We start from the raw sequence: 26,289 nt of genomic DNA, 5'->3' as shown, positions 1-26,289 counted from the left end.
GAATGCCTTAGCCAGAATCACCGTGGTTTGTGGAAAAAAGCTTCACAGATGAAAATGAGCTTTATGCGACAACTCAACTTTTGATGGAAAACCCAGAAATTTAAAATTCTGTGAGAACAGTTAACTTTCTTACCGTGAAATATTAATAAACTTATGCAGTCCTGAGGACAAAGACATGGTACAGCTTGAAAGATGTTGGATTAGAAAAATTTAGACACCTGTGAATGTTGAAAAAAGAACAAGAAAGCTAATAAAGCTAAACGAGAAATCAGGACTGCACGGTGACCGACAATAAGAAGCACCAATGCTGGAAAACGCCAGACTTCTTTTCGACAGAGTGGTAGGTGAATGTCGTAGCACTATAGTAGAAGTGGGTTGCGACGGGGCCAAAGTACTCGTAAAATACATCACATCAAAGTCATGACTGTACTTCAACACAGACTGGACTAGAGGAAAATATGGGAAATAGGTGGGTATCTTTTATTATAAGAGTTCCTACTACCCAGTTCAGCTTACTGAATGACCACACATCCTCACGCCACAGTCAAATGTGAGATGCAAAGAGAAAAAAAAAATCGAGTCAGAGAAATGCTGCACACACTAATGAGACACTCAAACAAGACTGACTAGATGAAACATGATTTGCGCGATGGAAAACAGGAAGAAAACAAGTGTAGTATTGTACATCCAGCAGTGGCGGCTGTGTAGTGGATTGGAATGCATACAGGCGCAATGTACCATCTTCATCACAGTTAGCAGGAACATGGCAACGTGCAGCTTTCTGTATTAATAGCACATTCTGTTGATCAGGCGCCGAAAATGTTGTGCTGGGCAACAAGCATAAAACTGCAATTATCGTGTGAACTGCGCCATGGGCGCTTTGACGCATCATCTGCTGTGGTCACAAATTGCACAAACCGCTCTCCATGCGAAGCCTAAGAATTTCTGTGGACAGGTTTACGCAACTTCTTGTATATTTATTATTAATTTTTACAGTCAGTCATACCTTGTAAGTTTCAATATTCTTTATCTGCACCAGAACGCAAGCCTAGCAGACGACAAACGAGCATTTCAACAAGGTCATGTGTGCAATAGCAGATGTCCTCATCGCACAAGTGCCGGGACCTTGCACAGGGCCGTTAGAATGGCACAGATATCGCTCAAAGCTCCTGCATTCATGTTAACTGTGATCAAGATAGCACCCAAGATGTTTTAAAAACAAATGGAACACTTCAGTTCTCAGTAAGCCTCGAGACAGAAAAACAGTGCTAGAGGCGGCGCAAATAGCGAGAAGAAATAAAATGACGTCAACATGATTTGTCATTCATTTCGCCTTTAGTGCTGTTTTCCTGCCTTGGCATGAACAACCAGCTCGTCCAACTTCGGGTTCTAATTCCAGAAAGCTTGTCAACAACACCATACTTTGTAAATCAAGACAGCCACGTGTGCTAGACAAACTCTGTTCATTCAATTTCTCGGTCGTACAGTCAATAAATCGCATGCCACACACTCACAGCTGGATCTAAATATAAGCTCCCTCTTCAACATGGCGTACTTACCGCTATACCACATTTTTGCTCATAAAATGTGCCAGAGTTTAGGAAATTTTATAACAAAGTAAGAATGCAGATTATTTGTTAATTTAGCCTGAAGGAGCAGTTTTTCAGCAATGCAGAGCATACTGCAGTCATGAAACTACTTGTTTTTCTTCTCGAAATTGCTTTTTCTGACTGATAGACTGCCTGCAATGGCCCTCAAAAATACTCAGTCCCAACTAAGGGCAACTAAACAGACGTTTACAAACTGCTTGGTTTATCAATCAATGATCTTATCAGCTTATCAAAGAAACAAAACTTATCAAGAAGCTCATCTTAAAAAGGTCCTTCCAATTTGTGCAAAGTTACAAGAAAAAAAATTAAGCTTTATTCGCTCACAGGTTCTGACTTGCACCAACGAAGCATCGACTGGGATCCGATCTATAGTCTTGGCATTGGCTTGTGTTTCATTGGAGCTGTTGACAAGCCTTCTTTCCAACTAATCTGTACAATGGCTGAAATGTCTGAGAAATTAGCACGTGCAGCTGCTGTGATATGGGGAATGGCAACATGTCGGAACACCCCACCAAGTTTCCTAGCCAAGCTCAACTCTCTTCGGCTGTCGGCAACGCACAGCAACAAGAACTTCTGAAATGAAATCGTTTCCTTTCCCAAGTTGTGGTCATTCTCTATTTCTTTCCTTCATAATGCATACAGCGAGATGCCAGGCATAATATCTCTTGCCTTCAGGTGCCGGAGCTTAAAAAAAGAAAGCATCCAGAGCACAGGTTACATTGCAATGGTGTATTATATGCTATGAAATGCCTGCAAGTTGACGCCCCACAATTTGGTCTCTTAAAATGTGTCAGAGGACCGCACCAAGTGTAAGTGCTTCAAGTGACTTGATTGGGGTATACACCAGCGCAGATACAGATGGATGCAGACAAGCTGAATGCCTTTGTTATTATGGCAGTCTTAGCATAGCTGCCATTTCCAGTTTAGATAGGTAGGCAACATGAAAAGCTTAGCTGAAACTGTAATTAATACACAGCATGTGCTTTTCAGACTGCTGCCTCTCAACTTTGTCCGGACGGCCCCTAACAAACAGTGTCGTATCTGCCAATACACGGCCAGCAAAGAAATTTGCTTCCTCCTATAATCCTCCCGAGACTGGCAGTTCAACTTGTCCCCGCAGCATAATGCTCCTCTGCCTCGCAAACACACTGCCGGAGATATCACTTTGCTCAATAAGCCTGTCACAGGCTTTCCAACCTTTCAGCTCAAAGATCGTCGACATTCACGTGCTGACTCTCACAAATTTAGTTTTCTCTTGCCCATGCAGCGCATAGTAGAGATTGGCACATTTACAACGGTGAGGGTCACGACGCAACAGGATCGTGCAGAAGCACTTCGCAAAGCAGCGCATGACATTTTGGGCCTTCTTCGGCTTTCTACGTCGTCCACATCCATGCAATCTCGCCGACAAGCCGCCTTTGCCAAGCCTGCACCATAAGCATCGGCACGTACAAACTGGTCGCGGTTGGGACAACACGCGGCGTGTGACGCGGCCATGCCTCGAAAGCTTTGCACGAAGGCCGGGGAAAGGACCTGAGCATGTGGAGGGGGGTGTGACAAGCGTGGCTCGGTGACCGGCTTCGCAGCTGGCTTGATGACGCCAACCAGCTTGGGATGATGACTCAGGTGTGCACGAGGTCGTTTCGTTTAGAGAGCACGTGCATGGCCTGGGACGGGGTCAGGAATGAGACGCCCTGCTCCTCAAGCGCCGTGCCGCCCGTCACGACGTCTGTGGCCCGGGCCGCACGGAGCGTTTCTTGTAGGATCCAGGCCACGGGGTGTGGCATGGTCAGCAGGATGCACGCCTCTTTCACCCTGTGTGATAGTTTACACGGTTGCTTTTATCTGTGTGCTTATTGTTATCTCATTGTACAATATGTAAATAGTCTCCTTATTCTTACGCTATCTCTCTCCCTGTCTCTTTCCTGCCCTCCCCGTGTCAGCAGATGCAGCCAGACACTTACAGTGCAGTCAGCAGAAACTGCCTTACTTTTGTTCCAGTCATCTTAAAGTGAAATAAACAACCAATAATACTATTGCTACTAAATGAGAGTGGACAATGCACAAACTGACGTAGGCAGATTTGTTACAGCTTCTTTCGACTTTACTGCCAAGGACTACACAAGTGTGTAAAAAATTGGAGCAGACAAAGGACAGCTCATTTTTGTTAGGCAGTAATGAACAACTTAAAATGCTGGAATGCGCAACTTGCATATTTCAGACAACTTATATGCCCCTCTTTAACATGCTATAGTCAAACCTTGCTATAACAGAGTCGCATCCCGCAGAAAAATACCTTTGTTAAATCTAACATTTGTTAGTACAGTCTACGCTTGTTACAACGGACCCACATACAACAGACCTTTCGATATAACAGACCATATATCAACCTTAGTTCGCTCGACCTATTTTGTTAATGCAACGAAGTTTGCTTTTAACAGACCGTGCTACAATGGACTATTGGCTTATTAGTGGCAATTGGTGGCAATTTTTTTTCAAAATCGGGCATACGAAACATACCTTTGCCATATCGACATGGGCTGACAACTGACTTGCAAGGGTCAGTTGAAAATCGCAGCTCAATATCACACGCGCGCAAGGCAGGAAAGCGGGGTGGAAGTGCACCATCTTCTTTTGCACGTGAGACAAGGGGGGAGGCAAGGGAAAGGGGGGTTCCGCTCCGGCAGCTGCTGCTTACGGCGCACCCGCACAGGTGCCATATCTTGAAAGTGATCTGCGATATGGACAAAGTGGGCCCAGTGCCAGTAGCTTCGTATGCACTGTGCTTTCTACGTTTAGTTCGCATTGAAGCAAGAGACAGCACAAAGGTCAATTTGCTCGCTGCTACTGCCGCGCTTCCTCACTCCAGCGTTTTGACAGCGACTTTTCACGGTCATAGAGCGAGACGTGTTCATGTTTACTTGTGGGCGCATGACACCGTGCTTGTTAATTTAGTTTGTAAGCGAATGTTTACAACTTTATATGGCTGATAAAACTGCTATCCTTACTTTGCATAGCTGTGTGGTGTTGGGCTGCTGAGCACGAGGTCGCGGGATCGAATCCCGGCCACGGCGGCCGTATTTCGATGGGGGCGAACTGCGAAAACACCCGTGTACTTAGATTTAGGTGCACGTTAAAGAACCCCAGGTGGTCGAAATTTCCGGAGTCCTCCACTACGGCGTGCCTCATAATCAGAAAGTGGTTTTGGCACGTAAAACCCCATAATTACTTTGCATAGCTGTCTACTAATTTGCTATTGCGATTGATGTTTCACCTTTCGGGTGAAACTGTGACTTTTTTTGTTTGTTTTTTACTTTGGACATCACCACTCTCTCTTTGCAATAACGTTGTTAGACATTGTGGCCAAAGTTTTGAAAGTGAGGCTCTTCGAATACTATGCACTTTGGATGAAATGGGCATTTTTTTGCAGGATTATCAGGGTCCGTTGTAACGAGAGTCGATTGCACTATAAGCATAAATATGTTACACAGATTTTCTTTTTTATCGGTGAGAAAAATTTTGATTTGGTGCTTTGTTATATCTAATAATTTGCTATACAGTCGAATTCTGTTATAAGAGCTAGTGAGCTACCTTTACTGTTCGAAAGTATCCCTAGGGCAGGCCCGAAACGCATTTTCAATGAGAGATGACGTGTGTTCACCGTTCAAGTTCTAATTATCCGCGAAACGCCAATACTAAGATCAAAATAATGAAAGTTTGGGTCTATAGAAATGCATGAGCACCAGCAGGGACATTCACTTGGGATCAAATTAAGAAAAAGGTTGAATGAACCAGGGTAGAATTAACAGAAGTCTACTGTATCAGTGTTTGTTACAGCAAGACTCAGCTGTATTCATTACACGCTAAAATACCTATGTGAACCTTTGAAATTTAATTCATTACAGTACCTGCGTTTGTTATATCGAGATAGGTTTGGCTTACCTTTCGCCAGCAACCATCACAATGCAAAGTGAGTTAAAGAAACAGGGAACAATCAGTCACAAAAGTGTAAACAAATCTGGCTCTCTTAAAGAGCTATGGCCCCTAGCATTTATTGGTAGCTGTACTAATGCAAAACCTTACTGCAGGCTACCACCAGAAACAAGCCCAGCACCAGTGTTCAGGAATGACGCACCCCAGGAACGAGACTGGTGGCACTTGAGACTTTCGTTGAAGACTTACACAGGTTGCTCTAAGGCAGCTGAACCAAAATTATTGTACTACTCACTCCTTGAAGTGGTTCTCCGGCTTCTGGGAGTAGGTGCTGAACAGGGGGAACAGGTTTCGGTTCATGTCAAAACTGAGCTGCATGGCACCCCCTTCACTGAAGAAGTTTTCCAGGATCAGCTGAAACATGTATGGATGAGATGAAGGCATGAGTGACCTCTATCTGGCCCCAAGTAGAACTGGCTTGGTTTCAAACATTCTCTGTCTGCCTGAAAATGCTCATTCGAAAGTACCATCCTCTACAGTGTTTGTTGCAACACGGAAGGGGAGTGAGAGGTTAAAAAATTTACATTTGCATGCGCATAACGGAATTACAGATACATGTGTGGGCTGACATTTCGGAGTCCCAAAGCTAAATACATTATTTATTTATTTGGTTGACAATGCACAACTGTCATGCTGTTGGAGACAAAGGGTGACATCAACTTACTGAGTGAACGTTGATGTCATCTTTTGTATTACCTTTTGAAGACTTGTATTCACATTCACATAACAAACATACATACACACATGCACGTTGATGTCTTGAAAGTCTCAAAACTAAATGCATTACTGATTTACTGATTTATTTGACTGACACCATTGATATGGTGCTGCAGACAAAAGGTGAATTCTGTGGTCATCTGATGAAACATCTAGCACCACAAGGTATAGTAGATTCACCACGTGACAAAATTAGGGGAAAAAAAAACAGAAATATCATGGTGCATAAAGGTCAGCAAAACAGCATGTTCTTAACTACAGAAACAGGACTGAACCATCTTTTGCAACAGTAAACATTACAAAGAAGGATTCAAACAAAAATGTGTGTTAAAAACAGAAGCTAATGCACAATATACATCCATGAAAAAGAGGAAACTGAGTAGAACAAGGAGAGGAAAGAAAAACAACAAAAAGCAGATACTTGCAGAACACTAGTATTTTGTTACTGCGCATGCAATGAAGCAACTTGATTGTAAGAAACAACTAAGCACAGTAAATGAAATACAGCTTCAGCTGCTTCCTAAAACCCAAGAGGAGGGACACTGTATACCTAGAGGGGCACCAAAGAGGAAAGTAAGTTAAACTGAATTATTCAATTACCCTACTACAATACTGGGAAAACCAACTCTTACAGAAAGAGGAGGCTTGACACGCCAGAAAAGCATAAACAAAAGATGGGTGCCGGTGTCATCCGATGCCAAGATGACTAAAGCGCCTGCAACCATGCACCACCATTGCTTTTGCTAAGTAGTGCCAACCTTTGATGCGCGCCACTGTTCCCCGATTCATCACTCACACTAGCGTCACTTTTGCAATTTTCACTTCTGGGGTTTCCATTTCCGGTAGCTCTGCCGCTGGAATTTCTAATTCCTGAACTTTCGCTTGTTGCACGCTTGCTCCTCTACGCAGCAGTAGCAGACGTCAGTGACATCGCATCCACTCGGAAACAGAAGCTGGGACTGCATTAGACCGCTTGACACCGGAAGCTTAAGGGATCAGCGAGGGTGGAGGAGGGGTAGGTTGGCGGAACTTAGCCTGGTCAGTGGAAACATGTATGGAGGTGGTCTGGCCATGACGTCGTAGGTTTTCACGACGTCTGCCTGGCTCTAGCGAATGTTTTATTGGCCAACATGGAAAATGTTGCGTTTTAAAAGAGCCAAACATTGAACTTGGCAAGTTCCAAGAACGTGTAGCCAGCTGCAATGGCTCAAATATAAAACATGTAAGGTGAAATCTGTGACGCTACACTGACATATCGGTGCTGGCATTTTGAAGCGAAATTTAAAAAATGAAACCTTATCCTTCGCTTTCTCTCTAATAATCAACCTACTACCACAAAACCAGCAAAAGTAGAACACAAATAAAATGAAAGAATACTTTGTCAGTCTATATTGATTTAGCGTTTGTCTTTAGTGACCCTGTAAAGTTAGTACTAGCGGACGAGCATTTAAGGTCAAATAAAGCAATGTGTAACAAACTATCAACTCAATCACAGTTACGGAAACAACAGACAAGTTTCTCTGATGAACAGAAGCAATGCGTACGAGTGCTTGCAGAACTAATGCCTTTGAGCCCATTCATTACACGAGAAGCTGTCCAGAACTTAAGATGTTACGAGCACCGACCTCCTCGTACAAGAACACGCTGATGCCCCGCGCGGCTTCTTGCCAGAGGGTGTTGAAGAGTGGTGCAGCGAGGGCCTCCTGAAGCTGTTGAAGACTGGACTGCAGCCAGCTGAGCATGGGGAAGGCAGTCGGCGTCAGGCCTGCGTCTTCCCTGTCGTTCAGCGACGGCATGCAGAACCACCTGCAGAGTGCATGCCAGATATTAGTAAAAACCTGTCTCTCTGACAAGACATGGACTGCAGGCGTAGATCGAGAGCTTCAAAAATTCAACTGGTGTCCACAGTGCAACAGTACCAGCACATTACACTCCAGGTTTTCGCAATGCTCTGCAGGGCATCTGGTTTCTGTGAAACATGTCATTAGTGCTCAAAGATGTACTCACGTGACATTTATGACATCTTTCTTCTTCTTTTTGTGCGTTATATGAATATTCGAACCCTTTAAGCTTTAGAAGACATACTGGCAGGTGTCAGAGTGCCCTAAATAAATTACTATAATGTTTGTTTCGATAAGCCAGTTTTGGTATTGGTTTCCAGTATGTCAATGCTTCATGATACATGAAACACTGCCTTGGACCATTCGTGCAGTCGCTGCAGTTGCCATAAGCTAGGAGAAAGGTACATAGCACTCTTATTGCTACACAGTATGAGCAAATCTTGTTCTCTGTCATGGGGTCACAACAATGTCGATGATGCTGGGCCCCACAATGTTAGCCCAACTTTATTATCAAATTGAATTAGTACCTTATAAGTGCTTCCCAACCTTCATGCTTGCTAGCTCTCACCATTTTGCGTGCAATAATCATGTGGTACAGTTTCTACAACTCCGAAACTATGTGCCAGTACTTCTTTAATAGACAGCCTCCGGTCTTCGCTTGGTGCCCATCAAAACATCAGACACAGACGTGCTTCTCCGACGTCTATGAGTGTCCCAAACAACTGCAAAGGAAGAAGTACTCACTTCTCCCGCCGGTAGGCCTTGCTCTTGGCCTTGAAGTCAAGCACCAGCTCATCAACGATGGCAAGCACGGTGTCCGTGTACAGCTTCTCGAGGAGCTGCGACACTTCCTCGAACACCGACTCCTGTAGAGTGCCGTACTCGGCCATAGGCACAAGCTGGCTGCTCTCGTCTGACGGTGTCTCCGAGGCAGCCAGAAACAGTGCCTCCTCGGGGTCAACCATTTCCGCTGGGGACGGCCATGTGTGAGAAACAAAAGGATGACATAAAGCTCCGGCAGATGCCTTCTACGACGATTGACTAAGTTATGCAAGAGCATTTGCACGAGACACACACACATTTTATCCAACCTCCATTACATTATAGTTAGCTTCAGCTGTTGTGCCAAAGACAGTTATCACGAGATGATGTGGGCTGAAGTAAGTTACATACAATGCCGCACCCTGTGTCAACTGTTAACGTGGTGCCGAGGATAGCTAATCGTTTACCATGCTGCAAGCCGGGTTCGGTTTCTTGCAGGGTACGAAATTTTCCTCATTCCTGTTATATGCATTCGTTGTTTCAACGCCAGACAGATGATACCCAGTCAGGCTAAAGTGCGTGCGGGTAGGCAAAGATTGCTCTGTGTTAATAAACTCAATGCAGGACACGTAATGAGGAGGGAAGATAACCGATGGTCATTAAGAGTTACGGAATGTATTCCAAGGGAAGGGAAGCGTAGCAGAGGGCGGCAAAAAGTTAGGTGGGCGGACGAGATTAAGAAGTTTGCAGGGACGACATGGCCACAATTAGTACAAGACTGGGGTAGTTGAAGAAGTATGGGAGAGGCATTTGCCCTGCAGCGGGCGTAACCAGGCTGATGATGATGATGATGATGATGATGATCTAATCCTGTACTTGGTTTCATACTTAGCAGCCATGTTGCAGAAGCTACGAAAGAAGAGTGATCACAGAACTCTCATACAGTCCATTTTGCATTTGCAGTGCAGTTGTCACTGATCTGCAATGCTTTCTATGGAATAACTACTTTATATATTAAAACTGCAATGTGTGGATGCAACAGTACTTACGTCGAATCATATACTAATTGGACTATATTTTGTTTCAAGCACACAACATACTATGTTTTGGTCACGAGAGCGAGCGGCATGCTGCGGCCACGGGTTGCAGAAATGCGTCGCTCCGCTCGTCCGATGGTAAATAGGTTTTTATCTGTGATGCCTTCCATGAAATAATTACACCCTATCTTGTGACATAGAAGTATGAGACTTGATGTTACACTGGATCACACGATAGTACATACCTATATCTTTGCTTCAAAACTGATGCACTATTTTTTTATAGCAAATGCGAGCAGAATAAGAAAAGTCTCTGTGGCTCTCGTGGTGTTGCCTGCTACACATGGAAGGAAGAATAGAGGCAGGACAAAATGAGTCGCTTACAATTGGCCTGTTTTGTACTTTGCCTCTTCTGCTTCTCCTTCTGTTGCATCTCATTGCAGGCTTCCAGGAGTTCGACGAAGAACTGAAAAGAGGGAATCATGCTTTAGTGTTAGTATTGGTTGATGGTGAGCTGCATTCTTGCATATGCTAAGCCCTCAGAAAGAAGCTTTAGCTTGGGGGCTCTATCTAATATACATGGAAACAAAGAACTAGTTTTTCTCGGCAATCCTCTGCAATGATTTATATGCAGTTTGTTGCATTTGAAGGAAACTTAAAATATAGGAGTTCTTCAGGAGTAAAAAGGAGAAACAAGATGTTTCTTAGTCAAAATGAAAAATAAATGTTTTTGTTTGCACATAAACAAAACAAATCTTATTTCTGCGTAATATTGAACTACCTGTTGTTTTGACAAACCTTATTTCTGTGTAATATAGAACTACCTGTTGTTTTGTTTACTTAATTCCAATATGCTGACATATATTTCTTTTTGTCTGTTCTAAACCTTTGTCGCTAACTGTACATTCTTCATTATGGCCCTGTTTTAACAGGAGGTCCTCCTGACAGTTCTTAATTCAAGACCTCCTTCTGTACTATATACATTTCATAACAAAAAAAGCAACAAGGCTTGAATAAATTAAAAACTTGAACTTGGAGAATAACTGCATGATTTTGATGTTCAAAAGCTACACACAGCCTATGATAAATGTCACAGTGGTAAGGGGGGCTCCGGATTAATTCACAGCACCTGGTGTTTTTTAACATGCCCCCCAAAAGTGGTATGCGAGCATTTTTGTACTCTTGCCGTGGAAAGAAATCAAACCCACGATCTCCTGCTCGGCAGCGGAATGCCACAGCCAACAGAGCTACTGCAGCAAGCTAAATGATGTGCACGCTGACCGCACAACTGACCGGCTGTATGCTCCACTGGGCCAGCACTTGGACCACATAGTGGGCGGCGTTCACGATCGGGCAGATGGCGACCAGGTTCAGCTCTTCCAGCCGTGCTGTCAGGATCTGCTGCAGGCACAGCCTCCAGTCTTCCAGGAGAATCTGCTGCAGGCTCACAAACTTGAGCCGGTGATAGGGCTGCTCGAGGTGGCGATAACGTTCTGCGGCCAGGAATTGAGATACGAATTTCTGAGGCTCGTTGAGGCTGGGGTGATCTGGTGATACATGGTCTTCTACGTGCGGCGCACATAAGGAGGGGACACAAAAAAAGGAATGGCATGGGCGTGCCGTGCTTTTATACATTTGAACCCGTTTATAATGAGCTTGACAGTTCGTAAAAAAGTGGCTGTTGTATCAGTAGCCCGTTATATGTGGACTCGCGCTTCAAGACATGCAAAAGCTATTGACAATGAAACTGGCATTGGCAGTTACGTTTCGATACCACAATGCATTATTAAAGGAAACAGCAAGTTAAAACTGAACACACTAATATAACGTATACTTCTTCAAATTTTTGAGGAAGGAAAAGTCGTTGATCGATATGAAGCACTTGACAAGCATACATTCATAAAAAATACTATTTTGCACATATTCATGTGCAATGTGATCTCTAATCAGCACTGGCGTACTAATAGTGAGGTGTTCTCTTTGATAGTAGGCCATATTGAGTAAATTTTAGTTCCTGGAACAGCCTGTTAGCAATTATCATACAATTTCTAGCAATTATCATACGAGTCAGCCAATGGATCTTTACCGGAAAGTTGTAACTTTGTATGCAACCACTATTCTTGATAGCTGAAGACAGTTGTCACTGAGCCTACCCATATATCACAGAAAAACGTGAATCAGCTAGTCTTGCTTCAAGTAGGACTAGCCTTTTCATTGGCACAGCTTAGCACATCCGATGCAACAATTGCATCACCGCACATGGTATCTCGGCCACAGTTATGCCCTACCTACTCTGTGAACTAAACAAGCAAAAAGTAAACATTCCAAGATGATGGCAGGACTTCACCTGTCATAGCAGACAGGATCATCATGAATGCTTCAGCACACTCCGGAACTTTGAAGTCGTCGACGTCACCTTCCATTGCGAACTGTGGCTTCCACGCCGTCGGAGACGACAAGAGGACGTCGCGTTTCTCATCGGCGCCTGCACGACAAACAACATACTGCAATGCAAACAAACACAAGGCAATCGTTGCGCTAGAGTTCTAAACTGGGCTAGTTTGTTTGTGTGCAACATGGAGGAAAGGGAGCAGACAACAGAACAAGTGACACATGAACAGGATATAAGATAAGATACTGCAAGCTTCTGTTAATTTGGCTCCAGTTAATTAAACTTTTCAGGCAATTCGATCCTGGTCAATGGTCCCTGCTGGTGCCTCTACACTTCTTTAGGCCATAACAATCGTTATTTCGATCCTGAAACTGGCAATTGCCGGATAATTCAAGCTTCACTGGTCAGCTCACATGTGCCTGACATAACGGTGGTAACCCCAATAGCGGCAGCGTCTCTCTAGGCAGCACTTAGGGGCCAGTGAATTCATCGAAAGTGTGATCTCCCGCAGAAAATGGCCATTTTTGGCTGGCCTCAAGAAGATCTTTAAGCAAAAATGGTAGCTCACAACAAGTGACTACAGCGTTCACCCGATTACAATGCGCACCAAAACAGTGTTTTGGTTTCATATCATCAGAGCAAGACAAGTCAGTGTCATTGCCATGGCCATCACAAGACGGCAACCGAAGTTCTCCCGTAGCATAACAACGACGTGTTGCTTTCGGTCATTTATTACCAAAGCTCATTCGAAAGATAAGTTATTTTACATGCTAAGTTAGCAAGAACAAGTCACAGCATGTGTTTTTGGCAATCTGAAGAATGGTATGCATCGCAAGACGATCTAGTGAATTGGTTAGCACAGGCGCGAGAGGAGCATACTATTTGTGATGTTCGCTGTCATTTAATAAATTCAGTGTATCAAATACACAATAAAGTGTATGGAGGATGAAATGTTGTTCATAGACAGCAATACGTGCTGTCTGAATGTGATGGAGATGTACGCAGAGTTTTAATAATTTCCATTCTGGGAAGATAAAGCTTGTTGGTTTCATTTTTATTTTTGCCAGAGTTGGAGTTATGCTACATTTTTCTTGCGAAAACATCAAATACGTATTAGATTTCAACTTTGCTGAGGAGCGCCAATGTTATTTCCAGATTTGTTTTCTACTTTGAACCTACAAAAAGTGGGTGTGGATTTGATTTGTGGACATGTTAGAATCTTGTAATTCCTGCCAAATGAATCAGCGCCATGTTTTGGTGTTCCTTCACTAACTCGTGTGTAATTCAATTCACCGGAAAATTAGTTCAATTTGATCAGTCCCATCAGGGTTGAATTAACAGAAGTTGGCTGCACGAGTCTGTTTACATTCACCATGACACACAGAGCAGGTGATAAGACAAGAGAACAGGGGGCGTATTCTGCGACGATCACTCTCAGCGATACTAGTATTGCCAATCTATCGCCTTCATGTGGCGCAGTGCGCAATGAGCTAATCCAGTTTTACTCAACCAGCCAAACAGTACACACTTGACCGCCAACGTGACAGTATTGCCAATAGTGATCGTCGTAGAATATGCCCTCAGATGTGCTGTTTTGCTCACAGGCCTCCTGTCTCATCGTCTGTGGTATTCATCATAATTAAGTTAACAGTTGTTGTTTCATAGTATCCAAAACGATTCTATTCTTAAGAGCAGAAGTGATTGGACACGTTACTGCATTGAATGGGCATCAGAAGAGGTTAGCAGGTTGCCGACTTCCCAATTAGACAGTTTTAAAGCGAATTACAGCTAAGACCACATCCAGTGGCCAAACTTATCTGTTATGCTGAATGTAAGCAAGAGAATTTGCAATGGTGGGGGAGCAGCTGATTTTAGAATAAATCACCAGGTGGCACCACCCTTGCGAATCACTGTGGCAGAGTGCCAAGTTGCTGCCCCGCAGTGAATTTTACTGCAATCCCTACAAATTCATTCCGATTTCATAAATATCACTGTAAATGCAGAACCAAAAATAAATCATTACATATATGTAACAGTTTGGTTGCCTATATGTTATACCTGCAAGCATAACAGCTCCATATTACGTGCAGGTGCCAAAAGTAGGTTAAAATTAATTGGCAAGCTTCAGCATAATTACGCCAGCACCATCAGCTTTGTCTCATCTGTACATTCATGATAATATATTTCTCTGCCTTCTATTTATTTATTTATTTATTTATTTATTATTATTATTATTAGTTCTTACTGTGCCGTAAACCGTGGCCAACTACTGGAAATGCGGCGTCCTCTAAGTGAACTCCCACTTGGACTAATACAGGACACTATGGAAGAGAAATTAGCACAGGCCGTGTCCACGCACACTTCTTCTCCAGGGCAATCCACCGGATGAAGCAGTGGTCGGCAGTGAGCACGTTAAGTATGCATGGGTAGAAGGGCGGGTAGCCCTGACTCCGCAGCTCCCGGTCGAACAGCAGCACCTCCTCGATGGCGTGCGTCAGCAGCTGGTCGTCGGCAAGCAGCGATGGCAAGTCCATCTGCAACTTGTGAATGCCTATCTGGACCAGTCCACGCATCAGCTCCAGCTAGAAAGAGGGTTGGAGTTTCAGGTTGCAGTGTAGGCAGGCATAGCCCCTGAAAACAACCGCTTGCATTTTTACGCTGATAGTCTGTGTCATGTGACTGCAGCAACCTCAGCCATGTAAAGGCAAATCCAAACATCAGCCTTTGGTATGGAGACAATGCAGTGTAAGAGGAATGGTTAAAATTACAAATCTAACTTTATTAAACTACAACAAAGGAAATTGTGCATTACTAAAGATGCACTGTGAAGAAACTTTTATCACTAGTCACGTGTACGTATGACATGATCACACATACAAGCAGGTGCCTAGGTGACAGTAAAGTATGCTTTGTTTAGTCAATAAATACGTATCAACCACTTTTTTTCTTATGACCATGTAATCAGCTAAGTGTTTGTTGTCCTAAAAAATGTCATGTCGACCTATGGTACTGACATATTGCAACAATGTTGTGGCCCAGAAGGATGAAGTGACAATCCTCTTGACAGTATAATTCTACATTGATGACTTAGCCAAAGCAAGGTGCTTAAAAAACATGAACAGAAATTTGCAAGAAAGGAATGCCAAAAAATCCCTGACACCGACTCATGTTTTCTCACTCAGTGATGTGTTTCTCATAAATGCATCGGCTTTGAAGCACCTTTGTGGAGAAAACAACACAAGCAAGAAAAAGATCCTGAAAGATAACCACTGCCAAGTCCTGCAACCATAAAGCAATAAACTAAGATACCCAGTAAGCGTTGCATGCATTTTTTGTTAAAATGCAGTGCGTTGTGTCAATCCTTGATTTGCACACGTGAGTTGTGCTCGTGTGTCTATTGGTTCATGTGTGCTGCTTGATTCTTCCAATTTACAGTACCACCCACTCTGAAACGAAATGCCAGGTCGGTACTTCGCCGTCCAAGATGAGACATTACAGTCAAGTTAAGACATGAAGTCCTGCAGACTATGCTAGCACGTATAAGTGACTGCTTGACATTTCATATCAGACCTTTTTTTCTGATAACACTGAGCAACTGTTGCTTATCATGTTGCCTAATTAACATTATTTAAGTGTTCCCTTAAGTGTACCATGCTGTACTCTCGCACAGCCAGCAGACATGAAACAGGTTAAATGGAACTTCCTAAGGTGTAATGACAGAAAGATCCGGCAGAATTAATCTCACGATAACAGTCGACATTGATGCGATAAGCACTGCAACAATGCAGCAAAACAACACAGCCAAAACTGGTCACGGATGAGGGGTGCATGCAGCTGGACTCTTCTCTCGTATCTTCCTCTAAATATGCTGTGTCATCTAGCGCCGCCGCCTCGAAGACTGCACGTGGAGCGCGTCTAAATATATATTCAGACAAAAATTACCAGGATATATATGATGCATATACCCAGTGACCCTAGCTGGTATGAAAGAAGGTCGTTGAATAGCAGCACACGCCTGGTGATACAAGTTTGCACAAAAGACGTTCAGTGAAGAGCAGCACATACCGAAGAGCGGAACATACCTACTGTCACATTCCCCGTCACCCAAGTTGGTCCGACGGTTGGTTTCAAACCCTGTTCACTCAGCACAGCTGGACAATGCACTATCCACTGAACCATGGACTACCCAGTGACCAAAGTTGGTGGCAAAATGCAAACCATGGACTACCCGGTGACCCAAGTTGGCGGGAAAGTGGTCAGACACAGATAGATCACTGACAGCCCAAGAAAGTGGGTCAGCCGCCAAAGAGAATGCTAATTGCATTAAAAAGGACACTCACCCTTGCCTGCATGCCTTCAACACCTGCCTTGACGAGAATTGCCTGGACAAAGCGATCGCAGAACTCGCCATGGTCAGCAGCCCAGGTCAGTATCTGGCTCAGGTACCACTCCGGCTGCAAAGGTTGAATAACACCGCTGCGTGATGAGTCTGCTTTATTTAGTTTTAATGCGATAGTGTTAAGGGCCCCGTGTCACATAAAATGCGGTGTCGGTGTCTTGCGTCGGACGTTGCTTAGCGAAATATCATTCCGAACCACAACGACGCAGGCCCTCCGCGTGGCGCAGAGGCATTACTGAACTAACTGAATTCCTCAAAGCAAGATGCGTCAGAAAAATCGTAAAGTACAACCTAAACACAACCTGCAGACATGATATCATTAGATAGTAATTTGAATATACCCCAAAACATAATTCTGCTACGTGGGAACTCAAACATAAACCCCTTTTCCAGCGTTTCTACCATTCATAGAGTGGCATGCTATGCTCGGTTACTTGCAACAACACCATCCAGATCGTGTTCACCTCTGCGCATCCGCGGCCCACGTAAGACGCTGCATTTCTACCAGAAAGATAACCCCCTCGGTTATGTACATTGTGTTTGCCACCAGCGTTTCCCAGTAAGCATTACGGTTACATAAACTGCAGTTGCCAGGAAGCGTGAGATGCAGTCAGGGATCTTTGAATGCTATCACAATCCACTCTTATAAGCGAAGCTTAAGTGTCCTCCAAATTTATTGTTATTGCTGCTGACACAACATATTGTTTTATGTCTTCGAGCACCAGTTCTTGTGGTAACTTCCCGAATGAATGTGATCAGCATGTTCTCGAAGCTGTGCTGTTATTGCCCTGTCCTAGTGCATCTTAAACTCAAGGATGTCAAGTTGTTCAAGAATATTCACCATGCTATATGGAGGTCATTGGGAAATTTCTGCATCATGTATACATAGCAGCCAGCCGAGAGCTTCTGCAGTAACCTAGTTTGATTTAAAAATGAAGCGGCCCTAAAATTTTTTGTCATAACGCTGCCTTGATAAAGAAAGACGGCCAACCTTATCAAAGAAAGAAAGCATTAGAAGATGGGACAAGATAGGAAGGAGCAAGCAGTGTCTGTTTGCTCCTTCCTATCTTATCCCATGTCCTAGTGCTGCATCTCTGTGATAACGAAACGACTAGCCCGCGAGTCGATTCTTGCTAACCTTGTCAAGTCTGTTGGTCTGGCGTTTCCCAGTAAAGTGGAAGAGGAAGCGCTTCTTCAGTGGCCGCAGCATCAGTTCCAAGGGTAGCACCGATGTGGTCGATCCAACGTCCAACTGTGAACCCTCCAGGCCTTCTCTGTTTATCCAGGCGTGCAACATGTCAAGGACCAAGCCACCACTTGCATGCAATCAATCAACCTAAGGAAACTATTACATAATTAGAAAAAGTTTGTACAGAGATATTTAAACCGATAGCCTAAATGGAGCCTAAATGGCTTGACCTTACGACCTAAATGCAAGTTCTCTAGGTGTATCGCTTTGGAGTAAAGCCTATGTTTTGGTGTAAAGCATAACGAACATGCTCTCTCGAACTGCCCTTCCTGGATGTGTTGACAGCCGGGGAGGGGGCGGTGGGTTCAAAAATGATCTTTTCAAATTAGGCGGTTTCAATTATACTTGGCTACCTGAGGCTCTTAGCATAAACCCAAAGCAGGGTAAATGAGTGCTTTTTGCATTCTGCCCCCATGGGAATGCGGCCACCACTGCAGGGAATCGAACCCACAACCTTGAGCTCTGCAGTACAGCACCATAGCCACTGAGCCATCACAGCAGACAAAAAAGTTAGTGAGCTGGTGAACAACGAAAATGTGATACTACCGAAACTTCGCAAGAACTCAGGTCGAGATACACTGTGCCCTAAAAAGCCATACCGAGCAAAAAAGCAGAAAGCATACAGGGATACTGCAATACATACATAGCAGCACATGAAGAAAACTTTCAAAAGACATCAAAATGAAGAAGGATACGGCAGCTGGATCTTGTGCAGGTTGATGAAACACTTCTCGAATGGAAGCAACAGCTCCGGCGTGTAGGAAACAGGTGCGCTGACCCCCGTGTTGAGGATGGGCCAGCCCATGGAATGCAGAACCTTGTTGAACTCCCTGCGTGCAATGAGACTCACCATTAAAGTAAACTTGAGAGGAACTTGGCAAAGCAAAAGACATAGCTAGCAATCAGCAAGGAGACGATGCAACCACAGAAACAAACAATGGAAGAATTGAATCACATGGCTGTGTCATTCCTGTTACCCTTGTGAAATGTCTCAGGTGCTGAACACTACAAATCGTCACCCTCGAAAACTGACAAAAACAGGTGCTTTGGGATTTGATCCTAACGACACCTTTGACACTATAAACACTTCGCAGCAGAATGAACATGACATTTCCTAGGCATTTAGGCTTGAGTACAGAATGTTTTACTTCTATATGGAGAAGCAGGGGTGTTGCAGTGCACCAGAAGCATAGCCTCTGAGATTATGGCATACTACGCTGCAGCAACAGTGAAACACTGCCATATGAAAAACTGATGCAACATAACAGCATTAATCAACTAATCAATGAATAAATATTACCTTTATTTATAAGCTCACGAAATACATACAAAATACTTGGACCAACAGACTTAGTGGCTAGTGCTTGATCCAATGCACAAAATTATGTATACGTCCACCACGCACATATTTGCTCAACAAGAATGTCACTTGAGTGAACAAGCATTATTTAATGAAGGTTATCATATTTGATAGAACACTGTGTGCTTTAAGAGATATTTAATCAGTCTGTTCGCACCAAGAAGATCTGCTGGGATGTCATGAAAGCAAACACTCTAGCAAAACCATAAAACAGTGGACCACTCACTTTTCAAACTTATCCCTGAGAATTTGGTGCCAGTAGAGGATGGTTTCTCGTAGAAAGTCGACAAGGTGCACGCAGGCCGAACCACGCACTCTTTGCCACACTTGCAGCAGGAAGGAGAGATGCGACACGGCTTGTTCGTCTTGGCCCTGACTCATCCCTTCCTCGATTGACTCGCTGCGCCCAAATGCAAGTCAAATCTTTGTTAACATCACCAGGATGTTAGAAGTTGTAGGCAAAAGGTCCACAACGTGGCTTGAGTAGGGTCTAGGTCACCAACAAACACTCAGCCTTTAGAGAACAAAATTTGCAACTACAGGCAGATGCAAAATGAATACCTGATATGACAGGTCCCACAGTTTTTGTGTGTTCGTGCGCAATCAAAATAATAGAAATCACATCTTCACACACTTCACATTAATATTGGCGATTTAACATACTAGACTTCACAGTGGGATGTGTGGGACGCACATTATGAGGTGTGCCATAGTGGGGGGAGCTCCGGATTAATTTTGACCACCTGGGGTTCTTAAGTGTGCATCTAAATAAAAGTACACGAGCGCTTCTGCATTTCGCTCCCATCAAATGCAGCCGGTAATCAAACCTGCAACCCTGTACTTAAGAGCACAATGCCAGAGTCACAATGACAACGATATGACACAACGAAAATTACATGCAATGCCAACAGCAAACTACGCTTGTAGATGGACGGCATTCCCCAATGTGAGCATCCTTTACATTTCTGCTCACAAAAGCATGAGCACATATGAATGTGCACCTCAGGTATCAACACATATTTCATTTATATAAAACATATGTGTTAATATAGTGCTTACAAGAAGATTAGATAAGGTCATGTGATGCTGCCCACTGCATCACAGCATACATTACGTTCAGAAACATCTTTATTCTCACGGAATACATTCTCGGTGCACTAATAATGCGGACATGCCTGCACCAAGCCTTGAAGTGCAGTAATCTAACTTTCTTGCGCTCCCCAGTGCTAGTGTGTCATAGTAGCAATACCCGCTCATATATTTCCTCAACAATCTTCCAAGCAAGTTCCACAGGCAATGCATTCCACCTGGTAGCAAGCGGAAGTAGCCAAGCTGGATAAGAGCAGCATGCAAAGGTGCTGATGTATTTTTATTTAGGCACTTGTTCAAGAACTCCAGGTTGTCAAAATTAATCCAGAGCTCTTCCAGCTACAGCATGCCTCATAATGGCTTTCCAGTGCAACTCCCTGTATAGTTTTGGGATGTTAAACTTCGATATTCTAATGTGTTAGCATTAGGAGTGTCAAAGTGAAAAAAAAAAAGTGTGTACGTGTGTGCGTGAAGTGTGGGAAACTGGTTACATAGTAGAGATTCGGAGGGGATGGGAGGACTTAGAAGAGTGTGCATGTGTGTATTGCACAAATGACAGGGCCTGCTCCAGACCACTGTCAGAATTGCACTTCACTCCCCGAAGAGGCAAGACGTTTGTCGAGTGAGCTCCTAGCTGAACACTTGCAATGTTGTGAATGCAGTTTAAATCATTGATCCAGGACATCAAAGAAGTGAGACATAATGCTAATGCATTTCACTTGCATTTACCACTAAATCACCACTGAATTTTAATTAATCTGATTATTGTGTACAGGTGCGATTTTATTATTTTGAAGCATATTGGAATTGTATGTCGCATGCTGTGAAGTTAAAGCTGGCCTTTTCACTGATTAGGCAGGAGCATCAATGATTCCCTCTTGTTTCATCTCAATCTACTCATGGTTTACGCTTGTTTAATATTAGCAACTTCTTTTTTCTGTCCTTGGGGCTCTTTCGCAACGCTCTGAACATACTAGCGCATGGGTGAAGTTCTGGTTTGAAATGTCTTTTAAGTAAACATAGTGGTTCAATCCAGATACAAATCCAATTTCTCTCGGTACGGGGTGATCACAGTAGCAAGAAAATTCACCCATCCGCTCAATGAAATCTCGAAATAAAATCCGCCCAACGAATTTTTCGCGCACAACGCGCAGGGTCATGTGACGTGAGCTGCGAGGACTGCGAAAAACGCGTTTTGTTTTGTAACATTCGCTCAACAAGTCTGTTGAGACCGGTATCGTCAAGCGAAACCGATCAGAAACAGAAGAGTCGCGTTGTCCTCATGCGATCACCTGGTTTCCTCGATCTTGGCTATCCACTGCAGGTACTGTTTTAACCGCAGCAGCTTCTGGATGTCGGTGAGGGAGCTTTCGAACTCCTTCTTGACCAGACTGGCATTGTCCAGGTGCGCCGACACGTCGTTCAAGATCTTGCCGTGAACGCCTTCGAGTATCTGCATCTTCTCCAGGGACTCTCGCGCGAAGCCGAGCAGTCCCTTCAACTGCTCCGGATCGCTACCTCCTTTCGACGCCTTGAGCTGTTTCGTTTCGTTTAGGGAAATGGAAAGACAAGAACGCAACACGTAAGATGCCGAAAAGGCAACAGATTGTCCGACAGAACGGCGGACCGCTCCCGCGGCTACTGGGAAAAGGAAAGATTAACAAACGCGTTCACTTGCGGTACTCACTCTCTGCTCGATCTCTTGCTTCCTAACCATCAGCGAAGCGTGATAATTCTTCGCCTTGCGCAGGTTTTTCACATCGTTCCCGAATTCGCGATTTAGGTCGTCCGCGACGTTGCGTTCCATTGTGGTTTTGTTTCCTTCCAGTCTGTTTTTTTTCTTTCTTTCTCTCTGCGAGGTTTCGATCGACAAAATCGTGTTACAAGCTGGCGTTTCGTCCCAGCTAGCGCTAGGGAGCCGCCATGTTTAAAGAGAAGGCGCGCTGATTTGGCCACTCGTGTTTTGTCTATTTGAGAGACAGTTTCGTACTTTAAAAAAAAAAGTATTTGTTTATTGTTTGCTAAAGCTCTCGCGACTGCCTACTTATCATTTTTTGTTGATAAAAATTTTGCGTGTTCGAGCGTTTGCGTTTTTCATCGAGTATGTTCTTGTATTGCCAGCCGTATTTATTGCGCTAACGGGTCGGCGGCTTTGCGGTTTACTTCCGAGGTTCCATAGGTGCGCGCTTTCGCTCACTGCGCTGAACGTGTGGCGGTGACGTTGAGCGGTGTTGTCCCAGCAAGTATTTTGCTTTTTTTTAAAGGAAACTAGGAAAGCACGTTTTCATCTGGACGGCAGCACTGTAAGTTTGCCAGCGTCGCCCGCATTTGCGCGAAATGCCATCACTGCTTTGCTTGGATCTTGGAGCGCGCTTTGCTTGCTTGTTTAATATTCCTCGCGATATGTGTACGCGCGCGGCAGCTGTGCGTTGTCACGTAAACGCGTCCCTTGGGCCAATATGGCTGGGATCGTAACGCGTGTAATGACTTTGGACGCCGCTATACCGCTGTCAAAACTGTTGCTACGATCTTCGCGCTACGATCTCTTCCCGACATGTAGCTTGTTAGATCGTGAGAGCCCACCGTGTTCGCAATAAAACAGCCATGCTTCTTATTTTGCTGCTCGCGACGGTATATATATGCATACATTGTACGTCCGTTATAAGTTGGCATATCCGTTGTCCCGTTCGATGTTTTTTCGCGGGCACGAAAGCGAATCGTTTGGATGGGAGTAGTGACGAAACTTTCGCATTGGCGCGGCTGTTGCTAAACGTTCGCATCCCGCGCAATGTCATCATGCCAAGACTTGCTTGGCAACGGTCATGAGCGGCGTACTGCGGGAGTCCTTTTAGCCGCGGAAATTATACCCATCGCTGGGTCGAGCTTTTCACATCGCTGGCTCGCGTGTTTCTTTTCTTTTTTTTTTGTCCAGCTGGCTTTCGTCCTGCAAGTATTGCTTTCGCATTGGCGCGCGTTTATTCTTTGAACTTTCGCTCTCTTCGTAACTCGTTGTTTTCCTTTTGTTTCGCTTTCCCCCTAGGTAAACACGTCGGTCACCCGATCAGCCATGGCTTTATCTTTACGGGCCTTCGCTTTATAAAGCTGTGTGCGCGGTTTTCGAGTGTTTACGTGTGAAAAAAAAAAAAGTGCGTGCACCCCTCCTTCCTCCTGTGCTGTGGTGTTGGACAGCGTTTGCCCGAGATGTCTGCGATCGTGGATCAGACGCCCAACACGGCCAAGTCTGTGATTGATCTCTTCGCGCCAAACCATGTTCCGGTAACGGGCGAAGACAAGATAGACTGCGATGGACTCAACGAAAAGGTAAGTCCACTTTCTTTTCCTTCTTTTAACCCTTTGATTAAAACGCTTCGCGCTTCAGAGGCGTTCGTGATAAGAGACTCGCTTGGTAACCGTGACTGGCTCTTTTAGTGCGCGAACTGTGTAACCTTCGCTTTCTTACAAAAAAAAAGAAAAAAAAGAAAGTAAAGAATGGTTGATTGGCACGAAGGATATATTTTTCGCCGTGTCAGTGACTGGTTTTGTTAGTGCGCAAAATCGTAATATTTGTTTTCTGCTCCAAGTACGAAATATTTTTCAAAGGGTTAATCACACTATACTGGCGCTTTGTTTTTGCCACTTGAAAGCGAGGTGGTTGTTCCAAAGTTTAATGACTGTTTCGCGATGCGACCGCGTGCATCCATTTCTATTTTTGTTATTATTGTTATTATTAATGTCATTAATCTAAATTAAAGGTTATGTTGCAAACTTTTGCATGTATTGCACCATCACATTTAAATTGATATTACCTGTTTGATATTAAGTTTCGTTTATATCTACACGGTCCTTTTACCTGTCTATCACGTGAAATGATAAATTAGTGGTAAAAAGGTTTTTCATCGACCAATAGAAGGGATCCTTGTTTGTGACTAATCAGCATTGATTTCGTTGCAACACATGGGATTTGTCCACTGTTTGGTTTAGTGCATGCCAACCGCAGACTCATCAAGACCACAGTATCGACAAGACGACAGCATTATACTACTTACTCCATGAATGTCTACTGCAATCATGTAGTCATGCGATCGGGACTAAGAATATGTCAGAGAAATAAACAAATGTGAATTGAAAAGCCATAAATTGTCATTGTTGCCATCATAGTTTCTCTGTTTGGAAGGGACGAGATGGGTTTTATATCTCCAAGTTACTGTGATATGACAGCCATTGGCACCCTTGCTGACAATCTTTTACTACATTGAAAAATAGGATTGATTTCGTTGTTGTGTTTATATGTATTTTTAAAGAGAGAGTGACTTAGGTATATTGTTTTATCATAAAGTTACTAAATCGCCTCATTGATATGCATATTGTAGTTGTTTTTAAATGTTTAGCACTACTTGAAGCTTTGCTTGAACTGTACTCAAGTTACACGGTCGCTGTCGAGTGCACCTGAATCTATACAAATGAAAGTCATTGCAAATTGGGAACTGTTGCAGTTATTTTTCAAGCACACATGGCTTTACTTCTATGCTCATTCAGGATTCATGCTTCACTTGTGTAAGTTCACTTGAGGGCCCTGATGTAGCTATACTCTTTGGACCTTTGTCATTGGCTTACACGCTGGTATATCTCATTGTCACTAGTACAGTGTCACCAGCCAAGAAAAGGAAAGGATAGGGGTATGCGAATCGCAAGTTCCAAGACTGAATAGAATCCGAATCATGTAGTGCCAAAAATGAATCGGATCAAATATAGAGTTCTCTAGTTTTCAGATAATCAGTAGTTTTCACTATGAATATAGGTGATCTCTGCGTCCTTGTATCTCACGCAGTAGTTTTCACTATGAATATAAGTGATCTTTGCATCCTAGTATCTTCACATCATTAGCAAGTTTGTGTCGCTTTATTGCCCATGAAGTTTTGCTGATTACAAGTGCAGATGTTACGTTAAGAGCAAATCAAAAGTTTATTCGCAACTCAGGACTCACTGGTGTTTGCAATGTATAGTGGTTTAGCCAGGAAAGTCAGGCTCCCTGTGATGTAGCCTGTGCCACTGCTATAATTTCTCATGCTTTGTGTTGACTATGGCCTCCTGAATGAAATTTATTGCACTTTTGCACCAGTATTTTGCTTGACAGCACAAATTTGACTATTTGAAAACTGTTGAAGTATTTGCATTCATGAACAGAGACAATTCACTTCGAAGATCGAGTTGACCAGGATAATATTCGATTAGTTACTTGAAAATTTGTATATGATTGAATGCCCCGAGAAAAGCATAATTATGTGGTATGGCCACAGATCAATTGCAGTGATGATTCACACTGTTTATATGACAGGTGTATTGCATGGTTACTCTGTCATGGTGTAGTGCTTGTAGTCTTATGTCATAAGCTGAACGACACTCGCTAGACCTAAATTAGCAACAGAGTAACTTCAGCTTTTCAATGCCTAGCACTTGCATAATGCAACTTTGTTGCATGCAGCTTCAGCTGTTGTTATCACCCGCGTGGGTGAGTGACAACTTTATTAATCGAAGGGATGAGGGGTAAGGGAGGCTAACCCCCGTATGCAGAAATGCAACTTAAGTCGAAGCACATGCTTGACTTGATTGAGATGACACCTGGCGTTAACGTGCCCAAAGACGCTCACTGCGTTTCCTTCGGCGCGTTCCCGATAGGCGTCACTCGGATCAAGTCAAGCATGGGCTTCAACTTAAGTTGCATTTCTGCATACGGGGGTAAGTTAGGGAGGCTGCCAGGCTGTGCTTCTCAATGTCTTCAGCTCGTGCCAGGACCCATGTCTGGATGTCTTGGTCAGTGACATTCAGTTGATAAGGTTAGC

The 26,289-nt window shown here is 43.8% G+C and overlaps 2 protein-coding genes across 2 annotated transcripts in view; one reads left to right on the top strand and one right to left on the bottom strand.

Moving 5' to 3' along the window:
• Positions 1-1,446: 1,446 nt before the first annotated feature.
• On the bottom strand, positions 1,447-22,385 carry Rint1 (RAD50 interactor 1). Its single transcript, XM_070524379.1, has 14 exons — positions 22,137-22,385; positions 21,742-21,986; positions 19,587-19,760; positions 18,696-18,830; positions 17,890-18,025; positions 16,693-16,806; positions 14,712-14,934; positions 12,308-12,445; positions 11,254-11,453; positions 10,345-10,426; positions 8,906-9,131; positions 7,946-8,126; positions 5,839-5,957; positions 1,447-3,425 (listed from the first exon to the last, which is right to left on the bottom strand). The coding sequence occupies exons 1-14, from the start codon at positions 22,254-22,256 to the stop codon at positions 3,233-3,235; spliced, it is 2,286 nt and encodes a 761-aa protein (XP_070380480.1). The 5' UTR covers positions 22,257-22,385; the 3' UTR covers positions 1,447-3,232.
• A 212-nt stretch (positions 22,386-22,597) lies between these two features.
• GTPBP1 (GTP-binding protein 1) overlaps positions 22,598-26,289 on the top strand; it is a 29,074-nt gene continuing 25,382 nt past the window's right edge. The window contains exons 1-2 of the mRNA XM_070524377.1: positions 22,598-22,752; positions 23,490-23,770. Coding sequence (XP_070380478.1) covers positions 23,651-23,770 — 120 coding nt within the window. The 5' untranslated portion in view covers positions 22,598-22,752; positions 23,490-23,650. The remainder of the gene's footprint in view (positions 22,753-23,489; positions 23,771-26,289) is intronic.

This window comes from Dermacentor albipictus, chromosome 8 (assembly GCF_038994185.2).
Source record: "Dermacentor albipictus isolate Rhodes 1998 colony chromosome 8, USDA_Dalb.pri_finalv2, whole genome shotgun sequence".
NCBI lineage: Eukaryota > Metazoa > Arthropoda > Arachnida > Ixodida > Ixodidae > Dermacentor > Dermacentor albipictus.
Note: the sequence above shows the minus strand (reverse complement) of the source record. Positions and strands in the feature narration are given on the sequence as shown.